The 22,674-nt window shown below is 38.5% G+C and overlaps 1 protein-coding gene across 3 annotated transcripts in view; it reads right to left on the minus strand.

Moving 5' to 3' along the window:
* Window positions 1-20,951, minus strand: part of trps1 (trichorhinophalangeal syndrome I) — a 91,504-nt gene extending 70,553 nt beyond the window's left edge. Inside the window, exon 1 of one of the 3 annotated variants that reach the window (XM_018731955.2) lies at window positions 20,291-20,397. In XM_018731955.2, coding sequence (XP_018587471.1) covers window positions 20,291-20,300 — 10 coding nt within the window. In that variant the 5' untranslated portion in view covers window positions 20,301-20,397. Of the gene's footprint in view, window positions 1-20,286; window positions 20,398-20,638 lie in introns of those variants that run through there. The other 2 variants (XM_018731957.2, XM_018731956.2) reach the window with 2 other exon arrangements.
* Between the last annotated feature and the right edge of the window lie 1,723 nt (window positions 20,952-22,674).

Below are 22,674 nucleotides of genomic sequence, written 5' to 3' on the forward strand. Positions count from 1 at the left end.
AAGATGACAGGAATAAAGAAAGACATTTGGTGGATTACTTTCAGATAAAAATATGCAGGGGCTGCACTGAACCCAGCATTCAGAACGATCTGTTTGGCCACAACCTTCAGCACAGTGGAAGAGGAGGCTTAATCATCACGGCCATCTGTCAAACTGTTCGTCGGCAAAAAAGCAGAAGCTGCACACAATGAATGCATAATGACGGCATAACCCCGACCACAACCTAAAATGTACGTGACTCAATAGCAGTGAAGACCTGTAACCCCACAACATTTCAAAGGTCATCAGTAGACATTTTAAATTAATAACATTACGAAACAAAATCAATAATGGAGTATGATGTTTTCATTCTATCTGAATTTCACCTCGAATCCAGGCTAACGGTACTGAAACCGTAAGCTAATTTACAAGGTCAAACTGATTCAAATTCTTGCTTATTCAATGTCAAACTAAGAGACACAATTTCATTACTCCCCTGCCTACACTTCTCAGCAGAGCAAATCTTAACTCTTTTCAATATGCAGGAGACCCAAATGGGAAAAGCCACTCATTCCATAACCGTACAACGTTAATGGAGTTTTTAGTAGCCAGGTAATTCTAATCAGAAATGGCTCTAACCCAACTCCATGCTTAAGATAAAATGCAGTATGGAATGAACCATACTGTTTGTGTTTCACCATTTAAATTTTTTTTAAAAATTGACATGTGTTAAGGATTTGCTGAGCACATTTTTATCCACTATTGTTTATAAATGTCTTTTTTCCCTTTAAGTTCGGATTTTTGTTTGCACTTTATTTTATTGTTTATGTCTGGGAATGGAATGTAAACTGTATTTAAGAGATAAAATGTGGTTAAAATAACAGAATGCCCTAACTTAGTTTCAGTGTTACTCTGTGAAGGGGCATGTAGGAAGGCAGCAGGTACCTCAACGATTAAGAACACAGATGCAAATTCTAAGTTCAAGACCCAGAAGGAACCCAGCTACTGTATCCTTAAGTACTTAACCTGAACTCCACCAGTAAAATATCAAGCTTTGGACATGGGCAACTTAGAAAACCAATTCAGATGAGTGTCAGCTAAGCAACTAGACAAAATAATTATCAAAAGGAAATGTGTGAAAAGGAAAACTGAATAATGTTTAGTGGATGTGGGACTGCTGTACCCTCTAAGAAAGCAAAACCATAACAGACTAAAGTAAAAACACATGAACACAAAGGAGGTTACATTTTGTATTGGAAGCAAATATATGGCCACTTCATTTTCCATTAAACCCAAAAAGTGGTAACTATTCCACGCATTGCCAGACAACCAAGACATGCAACTGGAAGCATCCCATAGAGCCTCATAAAATGTGTGGGAGGGGACAAAACAGTCAATTGCTCTTCAGAGGAGGGTAGAATGTTTATTAAAACTACATTACCCGGATGACCCCTAATAATTCAGCCACACATATATGCTACACTGTGGGGGTTTCTGCCTCTCCAACAAACGTGCCCCATCCCCCTATACCCTGTGATCAGCCAGGCAGAGAATTGAGCTCCCAGAATCCACCAGCAATGGTGTGGCACATCTCACTTTCTTTGTTTGCCACGTTTAAATGGGTTGCCATGATGAAAGGAAATACAGCTAATCCCAATCTCTTTCCCGCTTAACCAAGAGCAAATGAAAAGCCCTGGCAACAGTCAGAATTAATGATGTCCAACTGAATGATACAAAGTGTGAATATAAAAAGGGGGAAACTTATGGCAAACCAGTATGCATATACTTTTTACATTTAGCTTTACACTGACAGCTCAAAAAATATGAACACTAAGTAAACAAGTGCAAATTAAGTCAAAATTTAAAAAAAAAAAAAAAAAACGACTCACGAAGAGCACAGCTTCCTCAGCTAAAATACACACAGAGTCTGCCACAGACCAGTCTATAGAGCATACCATGCATATGCAGTCATGTCTAAGTCAGAGGTCCTTTATATACAATTTTTTTTGCGCTTTTTTTTTTTATTTAAAAAAAGCCATTTGTGATGTCACCAATACAAGCTGTGCAGCCAAAGAAGACAAATAGGTGGTCCACAATCTGTCTTCCTCTGGCACTTAATCCCATTTGTAGCATTAAAAATAAATCACAATATTGTCTGAGGGGTAGTGTTACAATGGCACGGAAGTCCTATGAAAAACACACACGTCTGCTCTAAGATTAACTATCCATAATGAATTACCATTAGATAAATGTCAAGAGAATTAAATCAAGCAGCAAGGAAATTCCAGCCAGTATGAAGACCATTCTTACCAAAAGGGTAAAGAAGCAAATTTATTTCTACCTGACTAGATGTACAAAAATAATCAACATAACGGCTTAACAGGATTCTTATTACAAGAACCAATTTTGGTCTTTCTTGTAGAATACTTGTATTGAAAAGGTTTTTTATTGTTAGTGTAGAATAGGATTATTCAGAGATGAAAACTACATCAATTCAGACACACAGAAAAATGGTATGTGAAGAATTATATGCAAAGAAGTAACAACACAAACTCTTAATACCATAACAAATTACTTGCAATGGGTAGTAAGTACATCAGTAAAGCAAGTAATATTTAACAAGGACTAAACACTATACAATGTAATGTTACTCTGCCAGTTTAAAACAGATGTTTGGAAAAAACAGGGGAGGAATTAAAAAAATACATATACCCATTTCTGATGGGTATGATTTCTACCACAACAAAATGGGCTAAGAATAAGAAGCACCATCCCCATCTTAGGCAGCCAGCCTTCTTAGCGGACTTTCTCTCACATCTGTAGAAAGAAGTGAACCGAAAAACTTTTCCCTCCCCAAGAAAGTTCATGAAATGCTGTCTTCTTCTCATTAAACAAAATTTAAGCCAAAAAAAAAAAAATCAGAATTGAATTGCTGTTAGCAAAAACAGCAAAATGACATGAAGACCTGGTAAATTAGATGCAAGGTTTCTAATGGCCAGTATATCTCACATGAAAATATTACAGAAATTAAAGAAAAATACCTTTGACATGACTTATATACATCATTTTCACCACCACTAGAATTTTCTTTCTTAAAATTATTTTCCAGCTTTCCAATATGTTCTGTATATACTGTATCAATGAATATATACAGCAGCAGGCCTTAAATCAAAGTAGTTTGAACAAATTAAAGCCTTACCATCAGTGAGCAAAGCATTAACTTTGTGCATGACATAATGAAGTGCATTATGTAATAATTTAAAGGTGTGATGTGACAGAGGACCCAAATCCACACTTTATTAATGTAGCTGGAAAATCATCATGTCATTTTCCTTAGAATGAGACACAGTTGTTCATATTGTTTTCAGCAAATCTGCTTCAGTGTGTGAAGAACAAAGTCATTTTACCCTAAGTTTCAGCAATGACAAATTTAAAATCTATTACCTGTCCTACTTATGAATTCCCCATAAAAACAGGGAATTTAACTTATTGCAAAACAGAACAGAGAAATGTATATGAATGACAACTAAGATCATTTTGACTTTTAAAAAAGTTGATATGTGAAAAAAAATTTAAAAATATATCTTGGTACTTGAGAAGCTCCACCTTTAGATGTAAACAAACAGAGACGAGTGTTTGTATCGAGACAAAAATAACTCACCTCTTTACTCGACATTCCAAAGAAGCTAGATTTCTTAAAGTTAGAAAAAGAGAGAAAAAAAGGATATCGAACAGCATGCTAATCTCCTGCAGTCCAAGGAAAAAAGTCTACTGATGCTACAACACAGGGGCCTTTGAAGAAGATCTGGATTTGGGGGAAAGCTGTCAATGTGCACATGTTAAAGAATGCCAAAGGAGAAAACTCCCAAAATTCCACAAAACTTCAGATTAACCTGGATGTCAGCCATGTGGCCCAAAGAACATGAGAAAACCTGAAAGACAGGAGAGCTTCCCTTTGGAAGGAATGCAACGCAACCTCCCCAGAGACACAGCCACTTCCTGGGATTTAGCAAAAATTAGTGCAGGTAATACCAAGCAAAATATTATGTTTACATCACAGTTTACATGTTTTCCTTCTTAAAACATTGCTCTTACAAATTATTGTTAGGTAAACTGATATGAGTTAGAAACACCAAAAGCAATGCTATGAACTTAAAAAGTATGTGGACTCAGGTACTCAGCAGTATATTTTCACAGCTCCATGTATATATTTTAATTAGAAAATAGAGCAAACTTTTCCAGAAAGGAAATACATTCTAAAATATTGCTCACATACTTGAAATTAAATGTAAGAAAATTATTTCTTCAATGAGGGTAAAGCAATATCACATATACTGTAGATTAATACAAATCAGTTCAACTTGGTCATGGAAAACCTTTCATTCTACTACCTCCTTCTTTCTCGATCACCTGGAATCATCTTAGCCATGTATTTACTGACTGAACGACTGCTCTTGCATGGGCACTGGTCTCACAACTTTGATTAAATCGCCTATCGAGGAAAGGCTCAAAAGCATTTGTGGAAGAACTGCAACTCTCGACAACCCAGACTCCTTATTATTACATTGTGAAAAGCCCTTAGAATGGATGACTACAGAGCAAGTGCTTTGTAATACAGAAATGACGGGCGCAATTTCAGATGACGCGTGTATCCCTTTCACCTGTGGCTGATTGCAAAACGAACCCCGATCTTCATGTTTCTCTGCTCTTTCTCCCCGCTGCCCCCTCCAACACCCCCACGGGAGAATCCTGTCAGAGTGACCTGCCCTCGTTGCACTCAATCAGCCCACGTTGGAACCGGAGACAACGGAGAACAACTGCCTTCCGCTGCACTTCCTGTGATCACAGGCCGAGCAGAGAATGTACAGAGGCAAGGATAACAGGCCCAGAGAGAACTCCGATAAGGGGTTCCTGTGAACACGACCAGGAGATTCTGCGAACCAGCCTCTGGCACGAAGGGCAAAATTGCCCCAAAGAAAAATCCAGTGCAACTTCAGTCAACTTAAGAGCAGGGTGAGAAACACCAGTTTCCATCTCTTGTCTACTAGAGCCCTCGTTATTAATACCCTTGAGTCCTCCACCCTGGATTCCGCTGTGTTCTTTTTAATCCCTGTGCCCCTCCCCCTCTACTCACTTATCATACCTGATTAAACCTTCCAAGGCCTGCCGCTACTATTCATCGCTCAAGAGGGCCACTCGGGGGGGGGGGGGGGGGGGGGGGTGGACCTTAGTTTGTATCAAAAAATGCTGTGCAGACCAAACCAAAGCAGTTTGGCCTTTTTTTTTTTCCTGTTGCGGTGACAACTGCATTTTTAGAAACGCCATTACTTTCCTTTATTAATTTCAAGGAAAGAGGACCGTTTTTCTGCGTGTGTGTAAAATCCAATGGCTCACGCAATGCTCCGGGCTCGCTGCACTCCTAAAAATATAAGACATTGAGCAACAGGAAAGGGCAGACGTGCAAGGAGCCCTCAGCTCATTGCAACAGCATTCACAAGGCTGCAGTGAGATTAGAGATCACTTCTGCTGTGCGCACAGATTAGTAGTCCCTGGAACACATCTGAATCGTGGCCTTCACAGGTTATTGAGAACGTTGACAGAAAGTTTACCTCAGCAGAACAGTTCTTGTTCTGTAACACTACCGAATTCCTTCCTCCCCCAATCCATGCACCGCACCCCCAGTGACAAAGGATTTCAGGCAGTCAACGTAGCCTATGGCAGGACTATAGATTTAATTTCCTTTCTCCTACTTGATAATTGAAATTATTATTATTATTATTATTATTATGAGAGCTTCATGACTGCCTCCCTCGCCAGTGTCCTGCCCTGAAGGACAGCAATAATGGCTGATTGCAAAAAGCCTGAAACCACCCAAAGTCATTTCAGATTTCCTCAATATATTTAGACTCAAGTTTCCTGAGTTTCTTACATTGGAAAGAAAACACTCTGAAGCAGAAACTGTAATGGTACTGAAATAAGTCAAAAGTACAACTGATTTCTAGTCACCATACACGAAATCACTTTGACTTCCTTTAATTTTCATAAAATGCAAAGCAAACCCTGTGAGCTACAGTGTGAAACCCAAATAAAACCACAGTCTGTACACAGAACATTTCCCCTCTAAATGAAGTTGCACATTATTGCGACATGACAGTATTGCTTTAGAGAAGCGTGACTTGAACCTTCCACAGCGAGCTTCCATTCTGTGCTGAGAGCTGAGATGAATATACGGGCTCTTGTGAGCAAACAAAGCTATCTAGAAGCCGTAAGCGAATCTAGCCTTGAGAACCCACAGCAGAAGGCCATCAGATAAGGTTCATCCAGATGCACTGTACAAAAACCATAATGTACAAAATACCACAACATGAAGACTGTTCCAGCACGTGAAGTTTTTGAAGATTAAGTGTAAAAACTACAAGAGGATCTTTTTACAAAGTGTCTTAATCCACAGTGTCACTCCACCTATAGAAGAGAAAACTACATTTTAAGAACACAAGAACTTACACCTATACAACACATACTAATGAAAGATAATTTAAAACATATACCCGTGAACTCACGTTACACTACTTTAACTTTACTTCGCATATATTGATCTTTCTAAAGGATTCGGGGAAGACTGGTACATCTGGCAGTTTCACGGCAGGTTTGATTTTGTTGCTTTCTTTTATAATCTTCAAATATTTGCACATTTTATGGCACACAGCTTTTAGACAATACTTCAGACCGTAACAGATTTCAAGTTATCACTTGTAATTTTTCCACTTGTGGTTTCCTGTCCGTTAGTATATGGGCTGGGTAAGGTATAACCAAAACAGTAATAATAAAGACCAAGTTGTTGGTCTATAAAGCTACTAGCACCAGGCAGTTGGTTTACAATCCTTAAGGTTTGCAAAACCAACACTGCAGAATATGAACAGTAAAGCAGCAGTTGAATTATCATTATTATAAAAGGCAGCTACGTTTAAGTAATAACACTAACACTGCTATGATTCCACATCAGTGGGAGTACAGTCAAGATGCTAAGAGTTCAGCCTCACCTCACACAACAATTGCTTCATCCACGTGTCTGCAAGAGGGAGATTTGAATGATTTCGAACTCTACGTTGTTCCGTTTGCAGGCCCCCCCTTCAAAATCCATCCCCACCGCAGATCTTAATCAGCACGAAGATGCTACTGCACTGGGCAACTCAGAATGACTAACTTGGCATTTAAAACCAGAACGGTGTGCCAGGAGCTACTGTTTACCTTCGTTGTTTGTTCAAAAAGATGCAGTTATGAAAAAGGCTCATTTTTTTTTTTTTTTTATTTATTCATTGGGGGGGTGCGGTGGCACAGTGGGTTGGACTGGATCCTGCTCTCCAGTGGGTCTGGGGTTTGAGTCCCGCTTGGGGTGCCTTGCGACGGACTGGCGTCCCGTCCTGGGTGTGTCCCCTCCCCCTCCGGCCTTACGCCCTGTGTTGCCGAGTTAGGCTCCGGTTCCCCGCGACACCGTATGGAACAAGCAGTTCAGGAGGTGTGTGTGTGTGTGTGTGTGTGTGTGTGTGTATTTATTAATTTAGCTGACGCCTTTCAGGTAAACAACTTACAATATGACCTCTGTATATTAAGCTAATAAGAATGATTTACCCATTTACACAGCTGGGTAATTTTATTGTATAAATTCAAGTATATTTAGAGTACTACAATAAAAGCAGAGGTTTGAACCCAAATGCTTCTGACAATAAGGCAATGGCTATAACTATTACATCAGCAACCCTTTGTCTTATGAAAAGATTTATTTACATAGTGCATCACATATTAGACTCAAAATGTGCCCTCTTGCCAAAACTGTTGACCTCTTATGAAGTCTATCTTCATCAGTGAGTTTTGTGGTTGACTTAGTCTTTTTGCAAATGAGGAAGTCACATTTTTCAATGAGCTGCTACATACAGACCAAATGACAGAAAATGTAAGGGTTGCTGAGAATTTAACCAGAGGGACTATGCAGGCTGAAAGAGCACAAATTAAACAACTTTAAACTGGACATTTGTCAATCACTGTTCATAATGCATAAGTTTATAATTACAACACTTAAGCAAAACCATGATTGGGCAAGCTGGAATCTTTTTTTTTTTTTTTTTTTTAAAATACAGTTTCCTGCAGTGAAAATTTTTCAGGCATTCACTGCAACCAAAAGTTGATTTGAAATGTTTTCTCTTTAATATTTTGAAAATAATGTCATCTTTCTTTGGCTTTACTATCAGATTAAAGGCACAAAAACTTAAAAAAATTCAGTAAATACTTCAGAATGTGTTACTCCAAAATTATGCAAGTTATACAGCAACTTCCTAGTCAGAACTCATCTATTGAAACACAATGTCCCTTGTTCACCATCCTCCCTCTGCTTTGGTCTCAGCACAGGTTTTATGACTCAATTCACTCATATACAGGCAAGCACTGACTCATCAAAACAAGAACAGCATCAAAAAGTGAAATCCTACCACCCACACAATAACTTAGTCATCCCAAAAGCAACCTCCTTAAAATGGTGTGCAGTAGTTTATCCGAGTAAACACTGGTCAAAACATGAGAAAAGGGACATTGATGTATCATACCTGAAAACTGCAGGACAATCAAGGGTAATTCATAAGCAAAAAGGAGGCAAACAACAGGAGCAGAAGAAAGAAATGGGGGCAATTCTTGATGCAATAACCACTAAAAAGAAGGCCATTCGCCTCAATATGAATACATATTGAGAGAAGGAAGGCATGCACAAGATAATGCTGCCACCACAAAGATTAAAGGTTTTATTGTTCCCTAGCCGTGCCTGTGTATAGACTCGGGAAAATCTAGAGCCAGAAAGGTGGCATCCTGCCAGTTACCCTTAGCTGTACATTGAGATTAACAATGACTACGCCAAATCAGAAAGTTAAAAGTATGTGGACAAGGGCAGGATGATGGGGGGTTCCTGTCACTTCAAGATTCCTTCCAGCTCATTGTTTGTTCCTAACTTTTCTGTAGTCCAGTTGTCACCTTAAATCTCACTTCTCAGTTGGTGCTGGCAGCAAACTGTTTCAATGCTAAAAGTGCTTGGCCGGGTTTTTCAGCAGCGCAGTGACTCGGACAACTGCTGGATGTATAAATAATACCAGTATCAGATAAGTCCTGCAGGAAGTCTATAAACATTTACATTTTCTTTCAAGTAGTGTTTATAGATATTTTATCTCCTATCGCGGAGTTCAGAGCGTGGTGAAGAGAGGCACAGGAGGAATTCAAACGGGTGGTGAATCAGGGCCACAGAGCTGACAACGGTGCAGCCCGTTTGACCATAATAGGTGCTGAGGGCGCCGTGGAACACTGCCACACGCCCAACCTTCATTCTGTCCACAGGAATGCCTGAAGAATTATGTGAAGGTACTGGTGGGGGAATGGAGATGGGATGGGAGCGAAAGACAAAACACAGTCCAGCACCCTCAATCCCTCACCTCACTCATGAAAGAAAAAAAAAAAAAAAAAAAAGGCAGCGGGCCAGGATGTACATAGAAGTAAAACTCCATTCTGACACCAAAGAAGGCACTGAACCCCCTGCCCTTGGACCTACTTCTCCCAGCACCACTGCTTACCACCTAAGCCCTTAGCTCCAATCAACACCTAGTGCACTCTCTCGACATCTGTCTGTCATCAAGTTTGAATGAAGAGTTCATGACCAAGAGTTTTAATTTACATTTCAATCTTTTACTTTGTATGCAAATGGTAAACTATTAAAATATTTCATCTCATTTATCACATATTCATATGTAAATTAAGGTCCAAATATCTACATATTGTCCTAAAGAGGAAAAACAATCCCACATATATTTACATTTATTCATTTAGCCGACGCATTTCTCTAAAGCAACTCGCAATGTTAAGATACTTACAGTGATTCACCCATTTATACAGGTGGATAGTTCTTACTGGAGTAATTTAAGTGTAAGTATCTTGACACAAGGGCACTACTGCAGTAGGTAGGATTTAAACCTCTGAATTTCTGATGCGAACGTGGCAGCCCTAACCACTATGCTACTAGCAGCCTCATAAAAATACACACACGTATATGTATAGACACAAACTTCAGTAAAATACAAAAAACCTAAATGCTTTTTTACATCTAACAAAGCCCAAAATGTTGAAGACAGAAAAAGACAAAACATTACGCTAAAAGAGGAAGGGGATCACTACTCTGGTGTCCATCACTATCTATATACGTCTTTCATGAAGACCCAAACGAGTTGCAAAGCTGCCGCACAATTTTCTCTACATATTCCAGAATAATCCTCAAACAAAGGAATCCAAACAATAGCTGAGTTCATACATACACTTTTCAAGCGCATAACAATCTGTCAATCTGTGAATTTGGGTGGTTTCATTTAAATCACACAAATAACATGGTGTAGCTCTTTACCTTGTTCCTAATCTTGTAAAATGCTTTCGATTAATAAAAGTACATGTATTTAGTGAGATTAATAAACACAATAATAAACAATATTTCAACCTTAGGAATTTACACTGAAGACATGTGCAAAGAGAAGGAACATATTCTGCACCTTAAACAGTATACAGTGGGCATTTGATGTACAGGGCAAAATGGCAAACTTTTACCTGCCACAGGAGATGGCTATAATGTTGTGATTAACTGCACTGCCCTCATAACTATATACCTGAAGGGTTAAATAACAGAAGAAAAACTCTTGATGTACCTGTCAATTCAACAATTTTGAACACATTAAAAAGAGAACTTAATTTCATGACTAAAGCGTGAGCAAAGATGTTTAAAAAGGATGTGCACTAAAAACCTATATTTCTGAGTCTCATAAAAACCACGATGAGTCCTGTGCAACAAATGAGAGTTACAGAAATGATAAAACAGAACTATTTTCTTGTAAAGGTATTTTTGTGCTCATTTCAAAGTCCCAAAGGGGCTTTCTGTATGGGTTGGTATTTGAGGTGTTAAATTTGCCCATGAAGTGATGAAGTGAGATATGAAACCTCTGCAGAGTTCTGCAGGCCTGAGCTGTAGGATGAAATCTCAGAGTAGGTTCTCAAAACTAAGCACATCAGAGCAGAAATACTTTGAGCCACTGCCTCTGGAAGCCAGCATGAATGGTTGGTACGGATAAACGTGTCAATGAACAATGCAGAAACCTTGGATTGGTCCTGAAAGGCCAACTGTTTATACATCCAAAAGTACGAGTTGGTAGGAACAGAGAAAAGCGTACAATTGCTGCATCACCCAAAAGGTATTTCAACAGCTATCCATCGTCCATTTCATTTTCTAGAAATATCAGCTGTACCTCCAAATAACACTCAGTTCATTGGAACAGGAAGGTGCAATTTCCTCGAACAGTAGTGGTTTTACTAATTTAAACCTCTGGAACCAAACAAACAGCATAAACAGAAGGTTAGCAACAGAGTCTGATGTGGTCTCAAAGTTGTTGTGAGGAAAAGATTAATTTTCATTACAAAATTTATAATATTCAATGACACAAAGCTGAAATACACATACTGTTCTGCTCTAGTATTCTGGAGCAATGTGGGTTTTTTTTATTTATTTTTTAATCAAGTCTACTTTTGAATAGGCAGTTGGAAAATACATATATTCAAGCCGCTTAAGATGTTGATGAAGAGGCTGATTAATGTCACTTGGCTTTTTAAAATAAACAACTCCTCAGTGTGGTACATTTAACATCGCTCTTTAATTTAAGAAGTTTTACTTTGTTTTTGCAGCTTCTCTACAGCACCATGCTGAAAATGCTCCCACCCTCTGCCCCCCGAAACCCACACACACTTTCCCCCTTTTCTGGGGCCTTTTCTCGACCATATGGTGCAGGTCTTGCGGAAACAATCTACTAAAAACAACAGCCTCGTACTTAACCATTTCTTTTTTAACACTACAGGGGAATGAACTGCTTCTTTGTTTGTGTTCTGTGAGCAGTCTTGCAATTTCTTGTTCTCCATCTAATTAGATTAGTTCAGGGGCAACTGCAGTAAGGTGTACTGTAAGGAGAAAAGCAAGTGCAATCCACCTAGCCTGACATACTTCCTCTCGTACATCCTGGTTTGTTCAGGTCTCAAACTGTATTCCTTCATACTCAAGATGATGTCTGTCAGGTAACAGCCCATAGGGCAAGAAAACATGGAAAAACAGTGAATATTGAGAAACTAAACACTTGGGATTATGGTTTTTTTCAGTACTCATTAGGTTAAACTAAAATGAAACATTATCATGAAGGGCTATGTACAGTGCGGGAGGCCAACATCAAACCTGTGTATGCCTCAGGACTTTTCAGCATTCCACTATAAGACCCAAAGGTGGTGGGTTCAAATCTCACCTCTGGCTGTAGCACCCTTCAGCAAGGTACTTACCCTAAAACTGCTCCAGTAAAAATGACCCAGCTGTACAAATGGGAAAATAATTATAGGTAGATTAACACTGTAAATCACTTTGGAGAAAAGCATCAGCTAAATAAATAAATGTAAGAGACAGCAACTGCCACTACAGTGGGAAAACACAATCTTCACAAGTTTATGGAATAAATGTAAACCATGCACAAAGCAATGAGAATTCAGTGATTATTATTAAAGATGGATTTTTTTAACAGTCTCACTAGTTAGTATAAAAAAAATTAGGGACTAATCCGAATCAACACGCATCTGGGTCAAACATGAAATCAAAGAGCCTTAAAACTGCAAAGCTATATATGGTTCTCAGCACCTTTATTAATGGCAGTTACAGTGCGTGCCATTTCCTCTGCACGTTGAGGTGACAAACCTAAATTCCACCTCTAAACATCTCATGTCCCACTTATGAGTAACCGTTCATGAACGTGCAAAATCTGAAGTGCAAGGCTGCAGTGCAACCTTTAAAGATAACTACGTATGTCACCATGCAAAACTGAAGCACTCCTGTTGACTCACCATTATTGAAAAACACATACTACATCTTTATGACAATTTATAAATTCCACTGAAACTGGAAGTAATTTTATTTTTCCTTGTGTCCCAGTAGTTCTTTCACTTGTTTGGGTAATGAAATTTACCTAATTGAATGAACAGGAAAAACGTGTCGGTTCACTCAATTTTTCCACGTCACACTAGCTATAACTCCACTACTTTCAAAGGTAGAGGAAAAAGTGTAGCTCAGCACAAACCCCTAAATTCAATGGATGGAATTTTTTCATACAGTTCCTATGAAAAAAAGTAACACAAAAGTATAGCACATCTTGAAAAAATCTTTAAATACAGCATCATAAAGTACACATTTTAGCTCATTTGCACTTCAGCAAAACAAGACCTTTTTTTTGCATTGTACAGTGAAATGGATTCGTTGTATATCAGTTGAGTATCAGTACAAGTTTCCAACGTGTGGTTGCGGCAGCCTGGCAAAAACCTGAAGTAGGGCTTCTTGCAAAGAGCTGGCGGAAAGCAAGAAACTCCGCAATCGTGCCTCGGAGCCCTAGCGGGTTAATTCCACTGTCTCTGGATATTTGTCTACATATGTCCCAGGACGGACAGAAAACATCAGCCATAAACGCTGCACAACCTTGGGTATGGCAATTCATTTTCTACAGAAGTAGGGTCAGCCTTCCATATGTTTAACATTACATAAATCCTCAAAGAGCAAGAACCTTTTAAGATATTTTTCTGTGGTGTTAATGAGAAAACCCCAACCGCCGATTATGGTATATTTAATATGCATGTCCACACAGTTAAAAGTAATGACAATAAAAAAGCTAGAAGGCCACAAACACAGTCTGTACTTTAGTAATTTTTAACTTCTGGTGAGATCGCTAGATTTCCTGTGATAATTCATTAAAGTGAAAGAAATACAAAAGTGTAACAAAAAAAAAAAAAACTGCTTGCACTATAGCCAATTTCTTTCAAATACCAACGTTTTATGTTCTACAACTGTTTGATCAAGGTACTCCGGACCCTGAACATACATTTCAAATAAAATCCAAAAAAACAATGAAAGTAAACTATAATCACCATACATGCAAAAGCAAATAAAATCTCTGATTACCATAACAGAACATAGAATTTCTATTGATTTTCATTTAATACATGGAACAACAGAATTAAGTCAATAAAAGACTGAAGTCACTAAATGCATCAGAACTAAACTGATGCAGAGGTTACCTGACAGATGGGTGTTGTCAATTTCAATAATTATCCACCAAGGTGAATCACAAAAAATATAATCTGAGCATCTATTTCCTATTCACAAGCACACAACCCCCCCCACATTCTTTCACTTTGAGTTTTAAATATGATGAGGCTCACATAGGCAACGGAGGAACTTTCGATACTCTCTACAGTACATCTCACGGAAACAATTTCTCAATGGAAGGATGTCATAAGAAACAAACAAGAAAAAAAATTAATGTTCAGATAATCTAAAAAGGAAGGGAATCTCTAACAAGTGAATTGGATTACACCAGAAATCATTTGATGCATGCGAACAGGGGAATTACCACCAACTCCTTGTGTGAAAATTACTACAGAAAGTCGGAAGACACGGAAATTAAAATCAATAAAAAGACCTTTCTATAAATTACTTGAGCATATAGCTATAGCAGAGACATTCCATTTCCTGATTAACACGAAGCAATCAGCACCAGTCACTTAGATGAAGAAATGTGTTAGGCATTAGACAGTGAGGCTTTACAGATAATATAATTGTAGCACAAGTTAAAAATGTGAATGCCATACCACAATACACGTATTAGTACTCTAAGAAACAAACTGCATACATTCTATGTATCAGTCACGAGAAGAGAACAAAACATAGTATTGCAAAATATAATTGCATTTCTTCTGCCAGTAAATTAAAGACACGCACATCCACTGATAGTTTTCTTCGGTAACAATTCCTGGAGAAGTGGTTTCTTAAGCCGGTCCAAGGTCTAAAACTCTCAAGTGGATTTTTAAACAATGCCTTCATCTATGCACATACCAGATTTCAGTTAATTCCTGTATTTTTGATTAACCTGTATTTGGGTGCTTTCTTCACTTTTTTCCCACAGCTAACATGGGTATGAAGAGGCCAGGGGTTCAACAGATGCTCAATAAAGAAAGTGCTTCCAACTTCAACTGCATCCAATATTTAAGAAAAAAAATAAGCACACATTTTAAAAAAAAAAAAAAGCAAAATACTAACACACACTGTAGCCAGGAAGACTAACAGGTAAACCTTGGTACATTTCATATGTATACATTTTGAACAGTATGTCAGGGTGTATATAAGGTGTATACAGTCACTTGACCCAGCAGCATAATCAGGTTTCAGATTTATGAATGAGTACAGCAACAGGACTATCCTCAGACAAATAAAGAAGCAGATAAATACAAAGATAAGTACTTTTCTCCCCACTCTCATCTTGGAAGTGGGCTGTTGAACCTGTGTTTGTAGTGCTATGGTCAATATTGTACCCATTCAACCAGCCTGAGCCCACAGGTAGGAGGAATGAGCACATGACAGAAGGGAAAGGAGATTTAAAAAACCAACACACTCAAAGACTGAAAAAAAAATTGTCAGAAAAGTACATGAGGTGACTCATCTGAGCTTGTGGAGAGCAGATTGGTATGGGGGACAGATTGTGACAGCACACTTTTTGACACCCCACAGCAGAACTGCCTAAGAGACAGGGACCTGAAACTGGGGGAACAGGGTGAGCACAGAGGAACACACACAAAACTGAAAATAAATGGAAAAGTTGGCCTCACACACCACAATGTATATTTATCAGCCTGAAGGAAAAGGAAGGGGGCGTTCACGTGGGAGGGCAGAGGTTTGAAAGGAGGGAATAGGGGGAGCAATTCATACAGAAAAAGTCTATTTTATGTATCTGATACTCAGTTTTTTTTTCCCCTTCTGCAGTTGTATTCTGTATGAGAAGAACCATCTTATCTAAACCCACGCACAATCCCTGAAAGTACCCCTGAAAGCTTTCCAAACAGCACTGCTGAGGCTCACAGGAACAAAACCACTTTCAGCACCCTGAAATATAAAAATAATGACATGTTCATGGTAAAGGGGTGGGGATGCTGCCCTACCAGTAACATTAAGAAATAATGGAACAGAAGGCTGTTGAGAATGCAGAAACACCTGTTCTATTATACTTGTTTGAATCCAACACCCCAGAAGGTCACATGGTGGAAAAACAAATAAATTACAAGTAAATATACTTTACCTCATATGCGTTACACAACAACCAAATCCACCAAACTTTAGCCAACTCTCCTGGGACAATCCCTGGGTGCAAAACATGACACAAAAGACCAAGTCTAACAGAGCAGCGGAAACAGAGCAGGACCAAGGCTTGGTGTAGATGTTCGGATTAACTTGCAACGAATCCCGACACATTGCACTTTGTGGTTCGAGACAAACAAACCACTGCCCTGCGGCTCATCTGTGTACCAAATGCCTACAGACACTAACAAGAACTGTGAAGAACTTTGCTCATAAACAATTTAACATACAGTACATAAAAAGTTACATGTAAGAAAAGCTCAATCGTAATTTCCCAGTATGCAATAAGAACGGTATTAACCAACGAAGACAGGGGTTTGGTGCAATTTACTCATAACCACAACTGAAGAGACCCTTTCCATCAAAACACCAACTTAATGATTTTACTTTATGAAATCTTGAGAGACGATAAAACTAATACCAACGGATTTAAAAAATGTCTGGGCCTGAAGTATGTACCTGGTACCTTAATAGTCAGTGAACAGAAAGGCTACTTCCGCTATTCTTTAATGTACAAATATTTATTCAGAAAAGACAATACACTCCTGAAACAAATAATCTAATAAGCCTTTTTCACTCAAAGACTCAAATGTTAAGATGCAAACCACAACTGCTATGGGGTTTTCATTGTCATTTTCCTAGATAGCCTTCCTTTTCTGGCTTTGTGTAGGGCTGTTATAATTGAGGAGACGACCTCTATAAAAACATACTGCATCAATAAAATTTGCGATGAAGAATTCCTCCTATTGAGTCTATCAGATAGCAGCCATCTGCAAAAAGACAATAAGGAGACTTTGGTCGAATACTGCATCACTATGCAAGACAGGATTTAAATAACATTTGAAAACAAAAATAACTACATAAATCAGGGCTTTTTTCCCCAATCAGTCCCATTTTCCAAAATTCAGGGGTAAAAAAAAAAAATGCTGGCAAGAATGAATCCAAAGCGTTAGAAAAAAGTTTAAGCATACCAGTTACTACTGTCTGCTTCATCAAAGAAAACCATGGCAGTACATCACTTGATTAAATTATGTTTTTTGCACTCTGGGACAGAAGTTACCTGTGAAGTTGTCCATCTTAAACTACACTGGATTTTCACATACATACGTGAATCTCTTGTCGTAGGTTACTACAAAGTAAAAATATGTAATATTTGTTAGAACGGTTTTAAGATTTAAACCTTCTACCTTATACTGTTCAGAAAAAGAATGAAAATACCATGCAAATTCAACCAAAATGTTAAAGTTTCTTAAGTCAAAGTCATTAAATAAAGTACTCTGATATTAATACTCATTACTGAAGAGTGTAACAAAGAATGAAAAGCTTTCTAGAACTCAAAATTCAATTCAGTTCACAATTACTAAAAATGATAACTTCATCTGATGCAGATTTGCAAGTACCTTAAATATAGCTGTACTGACCTATGAACCTGTTTACACTGATCAGAGAAAAATGATGAAACAAATGCCAGAACCCTACCCAAGTAAGTTTTTTTTTAATGCAAAACTGTGTACTGTACTACTGAAGAAATAAGTCATTATATTATGTTATGCCATACTTAGGATCCCAGTTTCCATATCGCATATCTGTTTATACTGCACAGCAAGGTATCAAAGTAATTTATATTTCAATTGATTTTGTTTTTTTTTTTTTTTTGTTAGCACAAATCTTCACTGAAGGTTCAGCCCATTATTATTTCCTAGGCACCACCAATGTTAGCATTTTTTTTTATCATGCATTTCTTAAATTTCCGCTTACCTTAAGGCACTGTGGTTGAGCTGAAGCTGTGCATTTTTACCCAAGACAGTTGCTTAATAAGCACAGATTTCAGGACAGCACAAAAATCCAAAGAGACTTCTCAGACTCGAAAGTCGGTCCTTTCAATTCAGAGATTCTAATTTCAAACATTGTAACAAAAAAATCTTCCAACTTTGGCAGCTCCAAAAGAAAATTCTATAGAACTTTTTTTTGAGGTGACCCAATTCACTTCACCTACCGTGATGGATCTGGCGCTAAGAGCAAAGTAAGAAGTCGTCGGGCCTCAGTGTGACTAAAAGTTATTCCAAAAGAAGTTGTGCAAACTCCAAAGCCATCTCTAACAAATGCGGGCCCCCCCACTGATGCTTTCTCCCGGCGCTGAAATCCAAATTAACGTGTCAGCCGTAAAGTTTCAGCCACACGGGCCCATGTGCAGCCATGCTGAGGGGTTGTGCGGTCCCTGCGTTTACACCACCACACCTAACATTGAGTCAAAGCTTTCAAACACACACAATCATCCTGATGCCAAACGCGTTCCTTTTTCCAACACGACAACATATGACCCTCCTTGTATTCTGCAAAACCAATTTCTTCTCGCCTATTACCCTCCCCCAGCCACCTAAAGAAAAGTTTTTCTTCAAAGTACACTGAAAAATACATTCACAACAATGCCTTGGCTCCCCTGAAAATTAACTTCACCACGGACATTGTTCAATTCTTGTTATGGATTTATGATATGATCCAGCAAAAGATGTAGATCGTTGAAACCAGCCAACGAATAGAAACAAGAAGAAGCTGTTAGGCTTCAAACACAACTGCCATGCTGTATGTGAGAAAGTAAAGCGATATGAGATAGGTTCACACATCAGTGTAGGCAGGTGCCTCTTTACTGTACCGTACCCCGGTTTTCTCCAAATGATGCCCAGCCACGTCATTCACAGACTCCTGAGGGACAACAACACCGGGCTTTCGAGGCCACAGCACCTTCTCATTTCCAGACACTGCATGTCACCTCTCTTCACTTTACAGGAAACGCTACAGCTCTGTCTCAACTGGAACCAACGTGGGAATTTTGTCTCGTATTTTTTGTCGTAATAATCAGGCAGGCAAAACCACTACAGCAAAATATGGCTGAGAAAGTCTGCGCAGACAACTTCAAAGCCACTTAAAGTTTCCATCCGTAGACAAACTGCCCGCCTCAGGACCCAATATTATGAAACAACTCAACTCTGCATGTTTTGAAAGTCTTCCTGAATTTCTAAAGCCTCGAAATTTTGTTGAGGAAGATGATGTTTAATCACATTTTCTGCTCACTGCACATTACCTCAAGGCTCAAAAGAACATGTGTGAAGGTGCGAGTCACTTTCAGAAACCAACTTAAAAACATTAAAGTGCAAGACACAGATAGAGATATGTTACACTTTATTACCTTCTTTAAGGTGCTGGCTGAGGTGGAATTATAAAAATAAGCAAACTTGCAAGGGCACCAACAAGTAGTAAGTGAGCCGTTGTACTTGTGTTCGGTCACGCGCCAACAAACTTGAGCACAACTACCGCATCGCCTCAGACTGAGCGCCTGTCACGTTTCACCACAAAAAGAGCAGGCAAACGGGCGAAAGAGCTCAACAGGTCACCTTAAAATACATTCACGGTGTGTTTATGAGCATAAATGCGTTCTTTCTGTCCGCCTCGTTGATGCAGAGCAGTCAAAAAAAGCTCAATGAACAGTGTCCGTTACATGGAAACTTTCCGAGAGCCACCACCAAACTTGACCCGCACGATAACCTTCAAAGTGCTTGATGAATTACACACAGAGAGAGCAACTCGCAATGTTAACGTTAAACACAGAAAGCTGCCTCAAGAAGCTCCGAGAAACGTTAAATACATTTACGCCGCCTAATCTGTGCGGAACATCAAACTTTTAAAACAAGTCAAAGTTTGTCAGGAGTTCGTAGGAACATCGTTTCCGTAATGCTTCGTGGGTCACAAAAAAAGTTTACTAGTTTATTTTTTTAATGCAGGCTATTATTTTTGTCTTTCAAACAACCGACCCCCATTGACTGAAACGCCGTGTTTTAAAAAAAAAAAAAAAAAAAGAACCGCGCGCTCAGTCAGTCACGTTTTTAAAACGGATCGCGACAATTATCAATATAATACATGTCCCATATTTCGATCGTTTACATATTTTCAGCGCGAATGTTTTCTGACGGGCGAGGATCGTTTAAAAAAGGATTTAAGAAAAGGGAAAGGAGGAGGGAAAAAAGTAAGGCACAAACCTACTGGAAATCATGTTTTTCTTCCTTGTCGCTTTTAAGGCTCCTGCTTTGCGAGCAAGTAGCCAATTTCAATTTCTCAAAGCGTTTGACCCAACAGAACCTAAAAACGCCGTGTGAAACCCGAGAAGCTGCTCTTTCTCCCTCCTCGCCCCCCTCTCCTCCATAGCGAAGTAGAAAAGCTCCGAACTGGTGGAGAAGGCGAAGCCCCCGTAGCTCTCCCAGCATTACATAACATTTAGCTGCTAACAGAAGACGAGCGTCCGGCAACTGCTAGAAATTCACATCACATTGTTCGCTGCCTTCCTCGCAGAAAACCTCCATTGATTCCTCGCCTTTTTCTCCCCCTCCTTACCTGTTGATTAAATTGTAATAGTCTTTGCAGTCTGAAAGATGGTGGAGCTTTGGCGTAAGCCATGAACCGTCTTTGTGTTGTTTGTTTGTTGATCTCGGGGTATTATTTCTTTTTTGTTACAGGGGATTTTAAATTTCGGTTCTCTCTCCCTGTGCAAGTGGAATCGGGGTGACTGTGGTTGATGCTAAAAAACGCGCCTGTGCATTGGAAATAATAATAAAAAGAAAAACAGACGGTTAGTTTTGCAGTCAGCTCAGTTCTTTATCAGAAATGTTATCGCTTGTCAGGACCTCAGACTCCAGGCATTACGTCAGTTTCAAGACACCAACACTATTAATATCAAGAAGCCCTTTGCAGAGGAAAGCGCCACCCTTAGACCGCGCGCTCTTAAAGGGACAGTGCAGGACACCAGAGTAGAGTAGAGTCGGGCACAGCAGAGCACAGCAGAGCACAGCACTGCGCAGCACAGGGCCCGCGCGCGCAGCCCAGGGGCTAGTGCTGAGGAGGAGGAGGAGGAGGAGGCGCGGTGGGGTCGCAGGTTCATGTGTCACATCCAAAACAATGAGCTCTAATATGACAGGTTTTCATACAAAGTCTGCTTTGCTACATTAACTGCACTGACTTCTTCTGCAGCTCCACATGATAAAATAATGTACAGTATTGCTATGTTAAAAACACAATTTTCCTACGTAAAACAACTTTTTCAGTATATCCTAAAAAAAAATCAAAGTTCATGTAAACATTCTCCAACTTTCTGATACTGTTTTAGAGTTCCTCTTCTACAGTATACATACAATTTTTTTACTGCATCTTATAAAATGGGTATCTGAATGAAAAAAAAGTCACCCCTTCTCAAACTAGTATGAAAACGGCACTGGTGTGGACTTTTTGCCAGTTGTGTCACAAAATTTTTACTGTTTTTAACTAATAAATTTTAACCAAACTTTAATGAACTTTAACACCTTTGTAACAACCTTTAAGGTGTTTTGTTTTATATTGCATTTGTTCATTTTTTAATTCTTTTAAAATTTTTTGAAAAACAATAGCCTATTTTAATTGCTTTTGCACCAGCAACTAAAAGGAATTATTTGTGTATACCTTATGGGATGTCCTTATTAAACACTATTTAAAAATGAATAATAAAAATGTTTTGCTGTCCTGCCTAATTTTAGCCAGTCTTTCACAGTTACTCCTTTTCATCTTAAATCAATTTCTTCCATTGCAGTTACTGTGCAGTATTAAGTCTTTCTTTCTGAACTTCTTAACTGACTTCATGCGCTGAAACAAACGAAGGGGGTGTCCAAATTCTCCAGCTTTATAAAGTATAACTTCTCAGTATGGGGCTGAAAAATGACTTTCCCTCCCTTTTTCTTTTACCACATTATTAGAAGGCTACGTTTAAAAAGATACAGTCATCTGTGTTTTTTCCAGTTTAAACATTTTTTTCTTTTCTTTTAGGGTACGCAGTAGAATATTACTTTCAATCCTAAAATGAAGCAATGTGAATAATTGCAGATATCAAAAACTTATTTTTTAAATTATCGCTGATAAATTATGCATGATTTTTTTCACTTCAGAAATACACTTTAATGAATACCATGATGATACAAATAAAATAATCATTACGGTTATTAATGTTAGTCTGTAAATTATTTATGCTTGTTAGCATGAAAAAAATATTAAAAGTCTATATGCATACATATTTTTGAGTTGCCCTTTCACCTTTGACACAAATTAATAAACATTTAAGAATAATTTATTTAGTATTTATGAATGCATGTTCATTGCTTCAGATTTGTGTGTATTGGTAATAAATATATTATGGCTCTTTTGTTGTCCATGAGAACTTTATGAAATACATGTCATTTTATAACAATAAAAGTGAGTCCCATACTGCGGGATGACTGCATATAAAAATAGATATTTTTCTCACTGGAAAGTTGGGGAAGGACAAAACTTCATTTACTAGTACTCTGTAGTGACCAAACAATAGTTTATATCAATATAGAGATGAATTCACATTACAGTGGTTTTGT

This window comes from Scleropages formosus, chromosome 23 (assembly GCF_900964775.1).
Source record: "Scleropages formosus chromosome 23, fSclFor1.1, whole genome shotgun sequence".
NCBI classification, from domain to species: domain Eukaryota; kingdom Metazoa; phylum Chordata; class Actinopteri; order Osteoglossiformes; family Osteoglossidae; genus Scleropages; species Scleropages formosus.